The sequence below is a fragment of the Hippocampus guttulatus genome, chromosome 16 (genome assembly GCF_054856545.1).
Source record: "Hippocampus guttulatus isolate MCC_2025c chromosome 16, RoL_Hgut_1.0, whole genome shotgun sequence".
NCBI lineage: Eukaryota > Metazoa > Chordata > Actinopteri > Syngnathiformes > Syngnathidae > Hippocampus > Hippocampus guttulatus.
In genome coordinates, this window is record NC_141276.1 from 8,440,606 (window position 1) to 8,458,376 (window position 17,771).

At 45.0% G+C, this 17,771-nt stretch overlaps 1 protein-coding gene across 2 annotated transcripts in view; it reads left to right on the top strand.

Annotated features, from left to right (window-relative positions):
* Positions 1-17,771, top strand: part of LOC147192900 (inactive phospholipase C-like protein 2) — a 55,326-nt gene that overhangs the window by 31,748 nt on the left and 5,807 nt on the right. For both annotated transcript variants that reach the window (XM_086132405.1, XM_086132406.1), the window contains 4 exons: positions 2,939-5,425; positions 9,315-9,518; positions 9,689-9,764; positions 17,485-17,594. In XM_086132405.1, coding sequence (XP_085988531.1) covers positions 2,939-5,425; positions 9,315-9,518; positions 9,689-9,764; positions 17,485-17,594 — 2,877 coding nt within the window. The remainder of the gene's footprint in view (positions 1-2,938; positions 5,426-9,314; positions 9,519-9,688; positions 9,765-17,484; positions 17,595-17,771) is intronic.

Below are 17,771 nucleotides of genomic sequence, written 5' to 3' on the forward strand. Positions count from 1 at the left end.
TGAATGAGTCAGGAGGCATGATTAAAACAATAAAAAGGCTCAAGACAACCAGTTGGTCCTCTATCTGCGTCCCGCAGTGGTGCAAGCTTCAGGTCGCTGCTAAATTGGGTTTCCCACCAGTTTCAGGTCAAAGGCACAGAGTCCACAGATCTGCCCAACTTGGTGTTGGATGTTGTCGCACACCTAAAGATTTGCCATTATAAAATTGTGAGCATTTACCACTCTCGCCCCCAACTGTTTTCTGAGGAGAACAAAATCACTTTCAACTCACCCCACACCACAGAATAATCGCTCAAGTGTCAGCCATCAATTCCACACAATCAAGAGAATTCTTAATCATCCATTCACCGACTGAGGACAGTTTAGTCTGGGGTTTTTTCGGATGATTTCATTCCGTATAAATAAATGGTGGACCAGAAACAGCTGCAGCAACACATTCGGTGACTGGGCTGAATCACTTAGCGGAATAACCTTGATGTTTTATATGATTGAGCGGCAGCTGCTTATCTTCTTTGTATTTGTGTCACCTTATATTGCATTAGTCTCGCATTTAGATGGACTCCTGTAAATTAAACCACTTTATGTTTCAAAAATCCAGTATAAACGTGCTTAGTTGCCATACCACCTACCATAAGTGTTCGTTGCGTCTCCCCCTCAAAGCCCCCCCCCACCCCACCTACCCAATGACGTGGGTTTTCCTCCTCAGCGTGATTCAATTTGCTTTATTGGCATTGAGGTTGCACAGCATGTCTAAAACATCTAAACAAATCAAGTTATTCAACTCATTCACCTCACCCGTTCTCTTTCTCAGTCTTCATCAGTCACTTCACCTCCTACCCGCCACCCTGTTGCACACAAACATTGTTAGCATAGATCCACGTCACCTCTCTTTCTTCCTCTCTACCAACAAATGCTACAGTCCATGCACTTTTTTGGGGGAGTGCACTCAATTAGGGTTGAAGGATAACCGCCTTGGGTTCAATGTGGCAGGTTACGCGCCAATGTGTGATTGTCGAGGGGGTGGCGTGAAGAAGTGTGGTTGTGCCTCAGGGTTACGTGGTGGGTCAGTGGGGTGGTGGTTATTCTGATGATGACCTGTAAAGTCTTTTGGAGTCATCCATCCATCCATTTTCGGATGCGCTTATCCTTTCAATCAGCCTGCCATGCATGTTTTTGGAAAGTGGGAGGACACCAGAGTACCCGGAGAAAACCCACACTGGCATGGCGAGAGCATGCAAACTCCACATAAGAAGGCTGGAGCCGGAATCGAACCCTGCATCTCTACACCGTTAGGCCGACGCGCGCACCAGTCGACCACCCGGCCGCCTCCGTTTCTCCATTTTATGTATTACGGGACGAAAAAGCTGATTGTGATTTTTACGCTCTGACGTCTTGATGTGATTTGATCGCACCAGTAAGACCGGAGGGCTCCTCGCCATCTGCACCTGTTTTCTCAACTCCCCACCGCTTCTGTCGCCACGTCTGTCACTGACGAGTTTTCCGAACCAAGTCAACCGCGTGAGGCGCACAGCGTAAACAACCACTTCGAAATCTGCTTTTTCTCCGCACCTTTGAGCATTGACGCATCAAAACACATTGCTCAGCCATCATGTTGAATCAAGTCAAATGTTCAAGGCGTCTTTGTTGACGGTCTCAGTTGGAAATATCCATTCACCTCCCGACTAGGGTGAATGATTTCCCTTCACGAGGTCCACCTCCTGAAGGAATTTCTATTCCTTCTGATGCCATCAACCAGATTAGTACACAGACTCTCAAAGTTTAGTTTGAGTCAGAGTTTGCTAGTGTAGATTTGTATTTTCCGTTCAGGCAGCCAAATAAATCACGTCAAGTCAAAATTCTTTAAATAGACCTTTAATCACAGAAAAGTCTCAAAGGACTTCATTTTGTCCACAGTTGACCAAGATTAACAACCGCCCCTGATCTTAACCACGGGGAGCGCGTGGTTAACCAAACAAACAAAAAAACTACAACATCCATCATTAAGACAACCACAAAACAACACGGATTGAATCACACATCATAGATCTCATTGAATTATATTCCAGTTCAAATTTTTCACACAGTTATTTTTCTTTTATCATTGCTTCGAGGAAATGATTCAGGGCAGAAAAAACAAAAATCCCTAACCCAGGAGCGTCTTCAGAAACATACTCCTCATCAAAGTTGAAAAATAAGATTCAACTTAACGATTGGAGCTCAACTAGCATGGCTGCCTCACATTCAAAAGAGCGCCGCCTCCCAAGTTCTTATTCCAACTTGATCCCTCTGTGTGATGTTTTCTCCCAGTACCCCGGTTTTCTTCATATCATTTTTTTTCCTCCCTTCACACTGAGGTTTACTTATTAATCAGGGTGATGTACTGGACCTCATCTTCCCTGGACTGTCAGGAGGAAGATGGATGGTTCAGAGGTGCTCCGGTGTGCCTTAAGTCGAACGATGTTCTATGGGCAGATCCATCAGATCCGTACAGGCATCAGCTGTTGGAAGGAGGCTATGTACAGACATATAGTAGTTGTACCAGTATTTATAGTGGTCATTCTTTTCCCTGTAAACTGCCCTTTTCTGTTTATTATTTTTAAAGTGAAACTGGAAAAGGTTTTACACTGATTTCGGAGTTTTTAATCGCCTTTAATCTTAGCAATATAAACTGACATCTTTGACTTATTTGCCGTTTTACGGAATTTGGCACATTTTCCATTTTCTTGATTTCGACTGTGATGGTTTCTGTCAGGTTTTCAGTAAAAGGTCAGCAGAGCCCATCATCATTTTCCAATTCCATAGAGACTGAACATCCCTTTGAAAATGACATACTGTCGAGCTCTCGTCATGCCAGATACCGGGACTTTGATGTGTTGTGTTTTTAACTGAGTTGAACATTTAGCTTTATAGAACTCATTTTCACTGCTTTTGTTTACAGGACGGGTCCAAACAGAGGCAAGTGAGGAAAAAGACCGTCTCCTTCAGCTCCATGCCGAGTGACCGCAAGATCAACAGCACAGCGGCATGCATGGCTTTCATGATGGAGGGCTGCGAGATGAAGAAGGTGCGCTCCAACTCCCGAATGTACAACAGATACTTTCTGCTGGATCCGGACATGCACTGGCTCCGCTGGGAGCCCTCCAAAAAGGACTCCGAGAAGGCAAAGCTCGAGATCAAGAGCATTAAGGAGGTCCGATTGGGGAAGAAGACTCCGGTCCTTCGCAGCAATGGTCTCTCTGATCAGTTCCCAGATGAATGTGCCTTCTCGATCATCTATGGGGACAACTATGAGTCACTGGATTTGGTTGCTAGTACGGCGGATGTGGTCAGCACCTGGGTGATGGGCCTGCGGTATCTGGTGTCTTACGGCCGACACACCGTCGACATGGTAGAGTCCGGCCAACCGAGTGTACGGACATCTTGGATTAGCTCAGTCTTTGAGTTGGCGGACATGGAAAATGATGGACACATTGATCTTTTCAGGGCCACTCAAATTATCAAGGGCCTCAACCCCGGAATGAAAGAGGCAATGATAGAACTTAAGTTCAAAGAACTCCAGAAAGCTAAAGACCAATACGGTGAGGCAATTAACATGGACACATTTGTGGAGGCCTACTGTGAGCTCTGTACACGTCCGGAAATTTTCTTCTTGCTGATGCAGTTCTCCAGTAACAAGGAGTACTTGGACTGTAAAGACCTCATGTTATTCGTGGAAGTAGAGCAAGGTGTAGAAGGTGTAACTGAGGACATGTGCAGGCATATGGTTCTAAAATACGAGCCATCGGCCGAAGGCAGGGACCGGATTTACCTGTCCATTGATGGTTTTACTCATTACCTCCTCTCCTCTGAGTGCCACATCTTTGACCCGCAGCACAAACGTGTTTGCCAGGATATGACTCAGCCCCTGTCCCACTACTACATCAACTCTTCACATAATGCCTCTCTTCTGGAAGACCACTTCTGGGGTTCATCCGACATCAGTAATTACATTCGCGTTCTGAGGATGGGTTGTCGCAGCATCGAGGTCATCGTCTGGGACGGCCCTGATAACGAACCAGTGGTGTACGTTGGTAGCTCTGTGGCCTCACAGCTAGCGTTCTCCAAGGTCTTGGATATCATCAACCAATATGCTTTTGAGAGCTCCGAGTATCCGCTGATTCTCTGTTTAGTCGCTCATTGCTCCATCCCTCAGCAGAGGGTTATGGCCCAACACATGAAAAAGATTCTTGGGGACAAACTTTATGTGGATTCCCCCAACAAAGAAGAACACTACCTACCCTCTCCCGAGAAACTCAAAGGTAAAATCCTTCTCAAGGGCAAAAGGCTAGAGCCCAGCTGCACGGAGTCAGAGGGTGATGTGACAGAGGAGGAAGAGGGTCTAGAAATGTCCAGACGAGTTGGAGTCGATGACAGGGACCAGCTAAACGGCTTGGGTTGCAAAAGACTCCGTCTGTGCCAGGAGCTCTCGGAGCTTGTGTCTCTCTGTAAATCGGTACAGTTCAGGGACTTTGACACGTCAAAAAGGGACCAAAAATACTGGGAGATTTGCTCCTTCAACGAGGTTGACGCCAACAGGTTCGCCAATGAGTTTCCAGAGGAATTTGTATGCTACAACAAGCGCTTTCTCTCCAGAGTGTACCCCACCCCGATGAGGATCGATGCCAGTAACATGAACCCTCAAGATTTCTGGAAGTGTGGCTGCCAGATTGTGGCCATGAACTACCAGACACCTGGCCTGATGATGGACCTCAACCTTGGCTGGTTCCGACAAAATGGCAACTGCGGTTACGTGTTGCGGCCAGCCATCATGAGGGAGGAGGTCTCCTATTTCAGTGCCAATGCTCGGGATTCCCTGCCAGGGGTTTCCGCCCAGCTCCTTCACATAAAGGTCATCAGCGGGCAAAACCTCCCCAAACCTCGTGGCTCCGCGGCTAAGGGCGATGTGGTCGAACCGTACATATACGTGGAGATTCACGGCATCCCGGCTGATTGCGCAGAACAACGAACCAAAACCGTGTCCCAAAATGGCGACAACCCCATTTTTGATGAGAGTTTTGAATTCCAGATCAACTTGCCCGAATTAGCCGTCCTCCGCTTTGTGGTGCTGGATGATGACTACATTGGAGATGAGTTCATTGGCCAGTACACTATCCCGTTTGAGTGCCTGCAGCCCGGCTACAGGCATGTCCCGCTACAGTCTCTGACAGGGGAGTTCTTACCCAACACCACCCTGTTTGTCCACGTGGCCATCACAAACAGACGGGGAGGAGGAAAGGCCCATAAGAGGGGAATTTCAGTCCGAAAAGGTCGGAAGGCCCGAGAATACACCACCACCAAGACGACAGGGATCAAAGTGGTGGACGAACTCTTCCGAGCGTCAACCCAACCTCTTCGGGAGGCCACAGACCTCAGAGAAAATGTACAGGTAAGAGTAAACTCGTTCAGATCTGTCACACTGAGCATTTGATGTCTTCTTTACCCACCCACCACCTTGCTTTTTCGTTTCATCCCAGCTCTTCCAATGCAGCAGGTGACAGATAATTACATCATAAATCTTGTCAGAGGAGAGCACCATCCTCATCCTTAGCGTCTAAGGAACAAGTACTATTTCAAAAAACAAAAGAGAAATAATTATCATTTTCACTGATAACTTAAGACAGGCAATGCCAAACTTCCTCCCTCACTAAGTATACGACATGATTCCAACTTGATGTGAAGTGTTCCGACAGGACTTCACTGTTGTGCACGGAGCCTCGTGGCTAATTGCACTCCATTAATGTTGCGTAAGAAAGCAGTAATACTGCGACAATGGTATGCAATTAGTCAGTGTATGAATAGTGTAATCATTAATGAGGGAGAATTACCGTGAAAGGGAACATGGTCTCCGTTGCTAAGCATTCCGAGAACCGCTTTAAAAACTCCTCCCAAATTTGAATAAGCCCAAGTAAATGTCTCCATCGATGCAGGTTATAAATGCATGGCTAATATTTGTGCACCGCACAGCATCATTCATCATTGCATCGCATTTATCACAGAATGTGTGGGGTTTTTTTAAATTCATGGAAATTAGCAGTAGGCAGACCATTGCTACGTTACTCCCAATCAAACGACGCTTGCCGACTTTGCTACTCACAAAACCAACTTCGCCTTTTCCTTTTGAAATGGAAATGCATGTTTTTCAAATGAGATGATAAAAGACAGCGGGAAGTTGAAAAGATCTTGGTGTTCAATAAATAAAAGAAAATGCCTTTTAAATGGAAAAAACGAAAAGAAAAAAAAACACGTTGGCCAAAGCTTTGTAGTGGCCAGTTGTGTGGAGCCTGTTACTTGGATCTAGATTATGCCGCCGGGCTGAGAGCCAACAACCCAGATGGCATCAACCACCACATCTCTGGAGGGTTTCTTCACTCGGACTGTTTACTGAAAGTAAAGATTAAATCTTAAACTGAAAAAGATACTTTTTTTTTTTTTGCACCAAATTATAAACATCTGTTGGCATGCGCTCATTGTGCTAAACAAAACTGTTGATGTCAAAATATTTTATTACAGCACTAAAATAATTTTGTTCTGACAGCAAACCTTCCAAATTTCTCTCTCCTTTGTGTTCTTTGTGAATGTTATTTCTTGATTTTATTTATTTTTATTTTTTTACTTAAATGTTTCTCCCAAGTGGCCTGGTGGTCCAGCGGTTAGAGGTACCGGTTTCAATTCCAGCGCTGGTCTCCCTGTGTGGAGTTTGCATGTTCTCCCCGGGCCTTGCACGGGTTTTCTCCAGGTACTCCGATTTCCTCCCACATTCCAAAAACATGCATGGCAGGCTGATTGAACACTCTAAATTGTCCTTAGGTGTGATTGTGAGCGCGGATGGTTGTTCGTCTGCGTGTGCCCTGCAATTGGCTGGCAACCGGTTCAGGGTGTCCCCCGCCTACTGCCCGAAGACAGCTGGGATAGGCTCCAGCACCCCCCGCGACCCTTGTGAGGATAAGCGGATCAGAAAATGAATGAATGTTTCTCCCAATTGCAAACAAAATAATAAACGAATGCAGACGTGTCTAATTGACAAAAGAAACATCACCCACCGAGAGGCAGATGTGTGAAACTACTCTGATAAAAAATAAAAAAAATAAAAATTGAGGCTAAGTAAATGAAAAATCGGCTGTCACCTGCGTAGCGCTTTTCCACCTCGGGAAAGAAAACCAATGAGAGTAGCTGCACTATTACTCCAATTTAGTGGGTGGCGCTAAAACGAAGACAAACCCTCGTTATGAAGTGTGAGTATTTGAGTGCCCAATTTACAGATGGAGCGTCGTATTTCACAGTTTGAAGGATGATTGTGGAGAGTTGGCTGCCGTTGCCTCAATCTAAACAGTGTTCTCTTATAGGCTGATCTGACATACACCTCCTCGCAATGCTATTTCCCCATTAAGGGGGAGCGCGGGGGTGGGAAACATAGGAAGAGAAACAAAAGAAGTGTTGTCAAGGGGATACAAAGCTTCCATTGGGAAAATGTGGGAAGGGGGGGTCAAATGGGGAGCGGAGAGGAGTTGGGGCTTAGGAGAGGGGTAATTAAAAACACAAGCCTCTTGTTGCGTTTCGCAACACCACTGTGGATTTAAATTGCACAACAGAATGAACCAAAAACAAATGCACAACTAGTGCAAATGACTGAAGTTCTACGAGTGCACTGGGACAAGCGTAATCAGGCGGCACATGTAAATATGTGTTGGTCCGACGAGTCATTTAGTGGCTTGAGGTGCTCACCGTGGTCCAGGTTCAGCATACAGATGACGGCATCATTGTTCCCTGGGCCACCGCAAAGGTGGCGCAGTGACACAGCATGTCCTCCTGGGATGTGGACCAGATTTTTCTGCAGGTCCAGCTCGGGGAGACAGACGTTTCCCACAGCGTGGGAGCGTGGACTGGTTCTTAAATACCAACACGGCCTGGTTGCCTCAAAGGTTGTTTGCTCGCAGGGCTCTTTTCATCAACTTGCCTTGTCTTTTTGCTCCAGTTTGTTCTTCTGGCTATGATTTAAATCAGGGGTGACTGATGACATGCGCACAAAGATGTATTTGATCTTGTGTGCCAAAATCAAGCCGGAAGATTCTTAAGGCCTAGATATCAGATCCAGTGCGATAACTGCAGAAAAAAAAATCTCATTAAGTTAGATTTTTAAACTATTTGTTTCAATTCGACACGTTTGATACCATTGATACCACCAAAAAATGTGAAAGAAAGACCTTTCTTTTTGATGTAGATGATGAGTCGCCAATTTGTCAAACTCCCACAGTATAGCGCCATCTACTGCCAAGGAGGACTTGATGTCTGATTTATTTATTGGCTCTACATGTTGGTGATTGCTGTGTTTTGGCTGGCAACCAGTTCAGGGTGTACCCCGCGGACAGCTGGGATAGTCTCCAGCACACCCGCAACACTTGTGAGGAAAAGCGGATCGGAAAATGGACGGATGGATGGTTTCGGTGATTGGTATCGGAGGTTTTGATAAGTCCCCGATACCTGAAAACAAGGCCGGTATTGGCCTTGCACGATATCGGGTATCAGTACTCGCCAATCCATAATTTTATCACAATACCCAAGCAGATTTGACACATCTCATTTCTTGTCTCGTGCAAATCAACTTTACGCACTGCTATATGCTGCTTAGCCAATGGTGAGTCCGAACTCACTGCAGCCTTACTTACCTTTTGACTTTGACCGTAGTTCTGTCTTTTTGCAAGATAAAAAAAAAAAAAAACTGTTCATGTTTTTCTGTTTTAAAGCTGCTCTCTTAACATGTGTGAGCCATAATCTAAAAAAAAAACAACAACGAAAAAACAGCGATACAAATGATTCTCATAAAGCCACAATAAATTCTCATTAAGAAAAGAATGGCATTTAGCAAGCTGTCAGGAACGTTGCTCTGCTAAAATGAAGCTGATTTGTGGTGCAATATCAATGGAATTACAGAAAATGAAGCCCATTTGTAAGACGACAATTACAGAGTACCGGTAATCGAAAATGAAGCTAAACAAGAATGACTAACTGTGCTTGTTCTGCAGCTGCTCCAAGCAGCAGCAGCAGCGGCGACGGCAGTGTGACTTGAAGACAAGTGCCGTCATTTCATTGTCGCCATTAGACAAATAAGCAGCGCTTTCTGTTTTTTTTCCTGTCACTAAATTGTCTCCTTCAAAGACATTTGGAACACTGCCACTTCTTCTAAGTGCATTACCTTTATAGGAATTCCATTGTTTTTGGCTCACAATCACAAGGTCAACAAATATCAATTGTATGCACGTTTGTTCTTTTCTCCGCAGAACGCCGTGGTGTCCTTCAAGGAGCTCTGCGGGCTGACGCCGGCCGCCAACATGAAGCAGTGCATCTTGACCGTGTCCACCTGGCTGATGAACAGCGAGCGCTCTCTGCGGGTGACCGTGGACCTGAGCGAGACCTACCCCACCATGGAGGCCCAGGGTCTGGTTCCCGAGCTACTGCGCAAGGTGCTCAACGCTTACGACATGGTGAGTGAGCATGTACACGTTCATTTCTAAACTTCCTGATCTTGCTCGTTGAATGAGATCCAAGATAACTGTGACCAAATAGTGGCTTTCAAATTCGCTCCCGTCTCCTGCTTTCGAAAAATCAAACCGTTCAATGTCATGCGATGAGCTCCAACTTTCTTTGTGGCTAGATGATCCAGACCAGCAGAACACTGATCGAGTCGGCTGACGTGGTCTACGCCAAACTTGTGCAAGCACAGCGTGCAGGTATGAATAAAAACAAAGGACCGAAATGAGTGCGTTAAGTGTATTGTATTGCAGTTTGCTAAAGTTGTGTAACTACTAGCAACTGATGACACTTAAGCTATAAGCAAGTGGCAGCGGCACAAACAAACGAGGCGCGGTGGGGGAGGGCTCTCACCTTCCAGCTATTTGGTGCTCAATGTGAGTGACCGCACACATGACGAGGGAACAAAAAAAAAAAGATCATATCTGCACTTACTGCTCTTAAAGCATGTGGTATTGCACACCGCACGCATAGCCATACCTCCTCCAAACGAGGAGTCTGTCGCAGTACCAAGACTGACCTGTGAGAGGCAGCACGGTACCCCAAGGCACTCAGTCTGCCGGAAAATTCAAAGCCGAAAAACACTTGTAGCAGAAGAAGAAATAGAAGCAGCCAGGCTAAATGCTACCCTAGCTAGTCACGTCTTTGACCAATGTCTTCTCGCAGACAAAATAAAATGTCAAATATTAGCAACTTAGCAATATTGTCGCAACATTTAGCGACTTTTCCGGCCCCTGTGATGACAATTTCGAGAGAAAAAAAGATTAGGGACAAATGCGGTCCTCATGTTGGCGGCGTTATAATCATTTGGGAGTTCTAATTAGAAATGCCAAATATGAGTTAGCTTACAATGTCAGCGCACTTTAAAGCTGTTGAAACATCGGTGCATGTATTTTGTGTTGATTAAATTGTGGTGTCATTGTTGAACCTGCTTTTAATTTATGAACCATTTCTTTTTTCTATACTATGCGTGAACACGTAGCAGCTTATTCAAGCCAAATAAATACATTCCAGTCCATTTGGAAGACGAATGGCATTAACGTGACAACTTTTACAGTTTGCCCGCTGAAATTCTTTTTGTACAATTGCGCACTTGCATGCGTTTGTTGCGGAAGAAGCTTACTAGATCTAGAACATCGCTGACAGGCTGCAAATAGACACGAACAACACCATTTTCTTGTTCATTTTCACGTCCTCGCGGCGGAACGGTCACTTGTTCCCCGGTGTCTTTTGTCCTCAGCGCGTATCTACTCGCCCGCAGCCCACGCTAACGACGAGCGCCATTGTCAACGGCCCGTCGTGCCCGTGAATCAGTGCTGAGTGTTGATCACGTCAGTGGGCAGGTGAACACAATGCGCGCGCAAATATCACAAAAGGGACAGCAGCAGAGAGAGAAGGGAGAAAGAGCACGGGTCGGTTTGGAGCGTGGTGAAATGAATAGCTGCGGCGGGATGTGGGGTGGGAGGGGGGCGCCGTGAGGATGAAAAGCACTTCAATTGAGGAGGGGGGTGAGGAGAAAGAAAAATCACAACTACATTAGTTTTCAAAATCGTTCGACCCCATCGGCGATGTTGCAACACGGTGCAATTCAAATTTGGAATCACCCACAAAACCAGTGGCTGACGGTCGGCCCCGATGGACCAATTGGGGGGACAATCAATTCATTAAAAAAAAAAAAACTGAATTCCTGTTTCAATGCTGATTGGCTGGCAACCGGTTCACAGTGTCCCCCGCCTACTGCCCGAAGACAGCTGGGATAAGCTCCAGCACCCCCCGCGACCCGATTCGGAAAATGAATGAGCGAATGAATGTTTCAATGCTAGTGTTGTCTTTGAGGTCTTCCAAGTGGAGTACAACATCCCGTAGCACATATACTCAATTAGACAGCAAACGAGTTGAGTGCACTCACTTTCTTCCACACGCAAATCAATGAATCCATTACGTTCCCATTTATGTGTAGAGTATAGAGACACCCGTCATTTTATTTTATTTCTGTAACGAAAGCCCAAATTGAAGCAGAAGAGCTGGCCCGCCCGCTCATATTGAGACGGTCTTCCCGAGTCCCACAAACTAATTTAAGCCTCCGAGCCGCATAAAACATGTATCGCCCGCGCGACCCGAAAGAGCCCAGACATCGGCGCCAGCACAATTACGTTGCCATGCGGGCTGAACATTGAGACTTCAGTCGCAGAGCTGTCCCCTGGGGGCCAAAGGTCCCTGCGGTGCCGCATTGCCATTGTTTTCAAAGGGGATGAGTGTGGAGTTAAGCAGAGCTTGAAGCGTCTCAGCAGACTCGGGAGGGGAGGCCGCTCAGCTTGATACTCTGCAAGGATGGCTAACATATTTATTTTTTTCCTTTTGGAGTGGCCCCCCCCAGCCTTTTTCTTGAGGGTGTCGTCCTTACAGCCCGACTGGGATAAACAAGTAAATGTTTCTTGGTTTTGTTTTTACTACCGAGCGATGCAATGGTCAGCAAAGAAAGCAGAGTAACAATAGGGGTGTTCACACGGCAAGATTTGGTCCGGTGCTACGACGGGGCTGCCCCAGTAGAGCGTTCACACGTGCAAATTAGGTCCGGCGTAGCCCCGGAAAACAGCTTACACCGGACCAAATTTGATCCACCTCAGGGAGGTGGTTTAAAAATTTGCTCCAGAGCAAATGCTCGTTAGCGAAGCAGCACCGGTGTAAATTTGCACGTGTGAACGCAACTGGGTTAAATTTGCTCCAGAGCAAATGCTTGTGAAGAGTTTACGTACGGCGAAAATGCGTTGCTTTCGCGCTCTGTCGGACTTCCGTCATGTGTTTGTTTAATAACGACACAAGACTTTGCTGGTAACCTCTTTCCTTTTGTAGAAGACTGGACTGTCTCGGAGTTGTTTGTATAGTTTGTTCATTTGTTGTGTGTTCACAACCCCCCGCTCCCCATATAATTTATTTTGTGATTTCCTCTCTTGATTTTCTGTTTGGCGCATTACGTGTTTGCTTTTCTGAGTGTCATTGAAGTCATCGTTGATTTACGTTTTCGGGGGCGGTCACTCTCGAGCAGATGGCACGGAGACCGAGAAGGAGAAGGACGTGCCTGTCCAGTAGTCGCTTGAGTTGTGTATACGTTTTAAAAAGAACCAACACGACAGCTCATTTGTTTTCTGTCGTTTTGCCCCGCTGCAGAAACTGCCGTGTGAACGCAAGTGGGGCTGCACCGACGCTGTGCCGGTGCAGACACGCTCAGCGGCTTTGTACGTGTGAACGCTCCACAAAATTTGCTGCGGTGCAAAATATATCGCAACAAAATACATCGGTGCAGCGCCGGAGCAAATGTGTGCCGTGTGAACACCCCTATAGTCTTAAACAGTGAGCTGCCTAAACGGGCTGCAGAATGAACATAAGCAAGAAGTCGGTCAGTCGCTGTAGGTGCTGAAAAGATTTGACATTTATTGCACAACCATTTTGTTTTGTCATGAACACTCAAATAGGTTGCTGCATAGACGGGCTTCGGAGAAGAAGTAAAGTACATGCGCCTTAGTCATTCGAACAACATGAAAGGCTAATGCCAAAAAAAGAGGACAAAATTAGGTGCACAACAATTTTGTCTTGAAGAAGCTTTCAATTAATCAATTAAATATACACGTATTCTAGCAATTCCAAAAACATGGGAAGTTAATGGCAAATAAAAACATGTTGTTTTTAAGGTCCAGATTGTTTGCTGCTTAAACAGTCTGCATAAGAAATTCAAGTAGGAAGGAAATGTACTCGCTCTGGAGCTGTTCCAACAATAACTAATGGGTAGCGCCAAATGTACGGAACCCCCCCCCCCCCCCCCAAAGTTGTGCGTTTTGTTATTAAGGCTCAAATAGTTTGCTGCCTAAATAGGCTGCAGAGCAAATATAGTTTAAAAAAAAGTTAAAGTACAGTTACTGCGATTTGTCAAACGTCATGTTAAAGCCTTTTTTTCCCCCTTTTTATTTTCATAAGTGAAGTTTGGTGGAGCATCCATCTTGTTTGGTAATCAAGTCCGACATCATCTGCTGCCAAGACGGGCTGCAGAGGAATTGCACATAATGCACTTTCCTTATCACTTCGGAGCCGTGCACCTGCTGCTCCCCGTCCACCAATATAAAATGCACGCCTCGAACTGTTTGCGCGTACGTCACTTTGCAACTGCGGCATCCTTCGTTCCTGAAGTTTTTTTTCTTTGTGCAGCTACATTGTTTTATTAGCGTTTGACCGAGGAGAATTCATGACGTCTCGTATTCTCCGCAATACAGCGCACATTGTCTAAACAAAGCAATATTCTTTGCGGGGGGATACAAACGTCATTCATCTGCCAGTGGCATTCAGAGCTTGACTCTATTTAAAAAGGATGACGTTCTTTGACAGAGCTTTCTTTCACGGCGGCCGATAACAATCGCGAGGTGTACAATCCGACTCTTATTCGGCCAAACACGCATGATTAAAACGACAAATTGGCATCAAGCTCTGAATGATCCTTTCAGCAATTATGACCTCGTCCCTGCATGTTGTGGTTTCTGTTTATTGACGTCTCGGTTTCATTCGGGCAGTCAAGCAGCGACACGCTGATGAGAATGGCGAAGTGTTGGATGATTTACCTCCCTGCAGGCACGCGTGATTGCTGGCCATGACTCACCCGTTTAACGGGAGGCCAGAGAGACAGCTGAGACGAAGACCGGGTCTCCTCCAGATGCGACCTGGGCGCACACGTGTGTGTGTGTGCGCGTGTGCGGCCGGAGCTCTGATTTTATCTTCATGAAATGAAACTATTCAAAGAAAAGAGTCTTATTTTGTAAACCTTGTCAGAACATTTTAATAACGTGTGTGAGCTTTTTCTTTTCCACTTCTTCAATGTTTTTTTAAACATTTTATTTATATTTTATTTGAAAAATCGTAGTTTTATAGAATTTGAAAAACACAATTTTTATGTCACATTAAAAAATATTTCATTTATTTTTTGTTTGTAAAAAAAAAAGGAAAAAAATCTTTTTCATAACATTTTCACATTTATCTTAGATGGTATGTTGTCCCAAGAAGAATTAGAAAAAAAATTGAAAAAAGGGTTTGATTTGAAATTTGAAAAAGGGATTTGATTTGAAATTTAAAAAAAGGAAGATTTGAAAAATGTATAGCTTTTGGTTCCCTGACAATATTTTTTGAACCCACAATTTGGGCCCTATTTCCGTGTCTTGCACAGGCTTAGTGCAAACTGCAGCCTAACCATGCGCATGGGTGGAGTTTTCTTTCTTTTGGCATTTTAGCAGACTTGTGCAGTTAGATATTGCCGTTTGCGCCGTGGTGGGAGTGAACGCAACCGACTTGATTTCCAGCCAATGGAAGCAGCTCCCCTAATTTGCTTAGCACAGGAAAGGCACGTGATCTACAAGCATAAACGGACTCACTCCGTTTAGAACTAATCAATTGTCAGGTGTGCCAGGGGCGTGGAATAGAAAATGCAGTTCTGCCAGCTCCAAACAAGGTCAACTAAACTTGCCTGGCATGAAAACGAAGATGTCTTCTTTTTTAAATTTCAAAGACTTGTCCTATTTTTATGATCAAATAATTTTCCTAGTTAGCAGTGAACATATATTTTTTATTATTATTATTGTTTTTAATGCAACCATGTTTATCTCCACCAATAATAACAAAGACGGCAGCTTTGCTATGATCATTTTTTTGGGGGGATGTAGACAGTAGAGAGAGGAGCACAAGCATTAATGAAATAATTAAGGTCCTTTTGTGGAGGTAGCAGCATTTCCCTACCAATCCACAACAATTATTAGTAGCATAAGCTTCCTATTGAGGCTGCTTACATCCCGCGTGCTCCAGCCCATCTGCCTCACGCTGCCGCTTAGCTTAGCTCAAAGGCCCAATTTAATGAAGGGGGGCGGGGGGTGGGCAGGGCTTTTTGTGATCTAAACCTCGGATGCCTCGCCGCATGAGATGGTGTTTATGGCTTAAAAGACCAATTACACACTCGGTTGTGATAACGCCCATCCGTCTCTCGCTTAAACGCGCCTGCGGAGTGTCGCCGAAGGTCAAAGTTGGTTTTGAATTGTGGTTCAGGGTCATCCATGTTGTGGCGCTGAGTTGTATTCTACTGTCAATCCTCGTTGGTGGAATTCTGTAAATCAGGGCGTTCAAATTGTGGGCTATTTGCGGCCCGCAGTTTTTTTTTTGTTTTTTTTTTGTGTGTGTCCTGCAGCATATACTAAAAATAGCATTTAACACAGCATGCAGCGTTGTTGTTGTTGTTGTTTTTTAATGGCGGGGTGGCAGTGTGAAAATGAAACTGCTGTGACCAGAGTTAGGAAGTAGCAGCCTACAATAAATTGATAGCATTTACTTTTGGTATAAATCATAACTGTCAGAGTATTTTTGGATGAAAAATATTTTTAAATATTTTTCATTCAAAGTGCTTTTTTTTCTCCTTCATGTTTGCAAAGTGTCTCATTTGGGATAAATAAGGAGGGGCGAGAGAAGCGTACTCAAGACTCAGTCCTTGAGTAGCATTTTTGACTTTGTATGCTTATTCAAGTTATTATTTGGACAACTGCTTTTTACTTTTACTTGCCATCACAATAATAATATTCATATTCACTAGTACTACATATTCAATTGTTTGCCTTATTGCGATGAACTGAGTTGTGATGTAGCAGTTTTTTGAGATCACGATAACATGGATAAGAACAATAAAGAATTGCTTAATTTGTTGATATGAGCCTGCTGGTGCTCTCCGACATCTACTCCTGCTCTCAAAGTACAACAATGGACCCGAGGTTGCAGGCATACCTCACGGTTTGGCCGGAGAGCCGTTGGTGAGGCACTGGCTCCATGCCAAGACCAACCCCCAACCCCCCACCCCACCTTATCTCGCTGGTTTGAGGCCACCTGATAGCGATTCCATTAAGACAGAAATCCCAGGGATAAAGATGTCCACTCTGCATCTGTCTTTTATGAAGGTCATCGTTGGCTAGCTCAACAACAGCCCGGTGATCACATTCCGGAATGTAATCTGTCGAAACATAACCCCCCCAACCTCCATCTTTGATTGGGTATTTTTCTACAGACAAACGTACCCTCACCCTGATGTCGTAACATTGCCACGGTGACACACTTGGATGCACTGGCACCCGAGTGACATTTAAAGAGCAGGATAAATACTTAAGGCGGCTCAATGGTGACCAGCTTATCTCTTGTCATCGTCGGTGTAGCCATATTCATGAATAGCGCTGGATCAATTTAGCCTTGAACCCCGTTAACACATCAGCCAAGCCTGACAGATGGATATTCTAAAACATATTCCGCGCTTTGTGTCAGGTTGTTGGGGTTAAAGTTGGGAGTGGTGTGATGTATTATACTGATTACTAAGAGTGAAATGGTTGTTCGTTGCATTTAGAAATATCGAATATACTCACCATGTTTTGATCATTAGATGTGAAAGTTGAAAAAAAAATAAAGCGACATCAAAATAAAGCATGATCACATTTGCTATGGCCAGCCGATGGCTGCATTGGATCTCTCTTAGATGAGCTTACTGTGAGTCTCAACAATGTGCAAACTCTAAAACATGGCAGAGCCTTAGAAATGCGACCGTCACAAGCAGCTTATAGTGGATCAAAGTGTTTGGCATGTTGTCAAATCTTCTGCAAAGAATGTCACGTACCTACATACACATATGCACCCACATACACGCAGATACGCATGCACACACACTACTAAATACTACTACTACTACTACTACTAAGTAGCATGCAAATAGTTTATGTATCGTCCTTGAATCATATGGCACCCAAGGTACCGAGGTACCTACTTTATCCATAACCACAATAGATGAAGTACTTTAGGAATGTGAAAAGCATTAAAACGTTAACAAATATCTGATCACGTGCCTCCCGCTGACGTGTGCAGGTCTGGACTTCCACGAGGACCTGCATCGCATCGGAGCAAAGGAGGGCCTGAAGGGTCGCAAACTTCAGAAAGCCATGGAGAGCTACGCGTGGAACATCACCGTGCTCAAGGTGACTGATGCGTTACATACACGGGCTGGCTTGTAATTCCTCATAAGACCATGCGAGGGGACTTTTCCCCTTTGCTTCTCGTGTTTAATTGATGAAAAGATGAACCCCCAACTGGGCTGAACGGATATTTTTATCCCGGCATCCTCACGATCATTTGGTATTGAGTGAGGGAGCTCC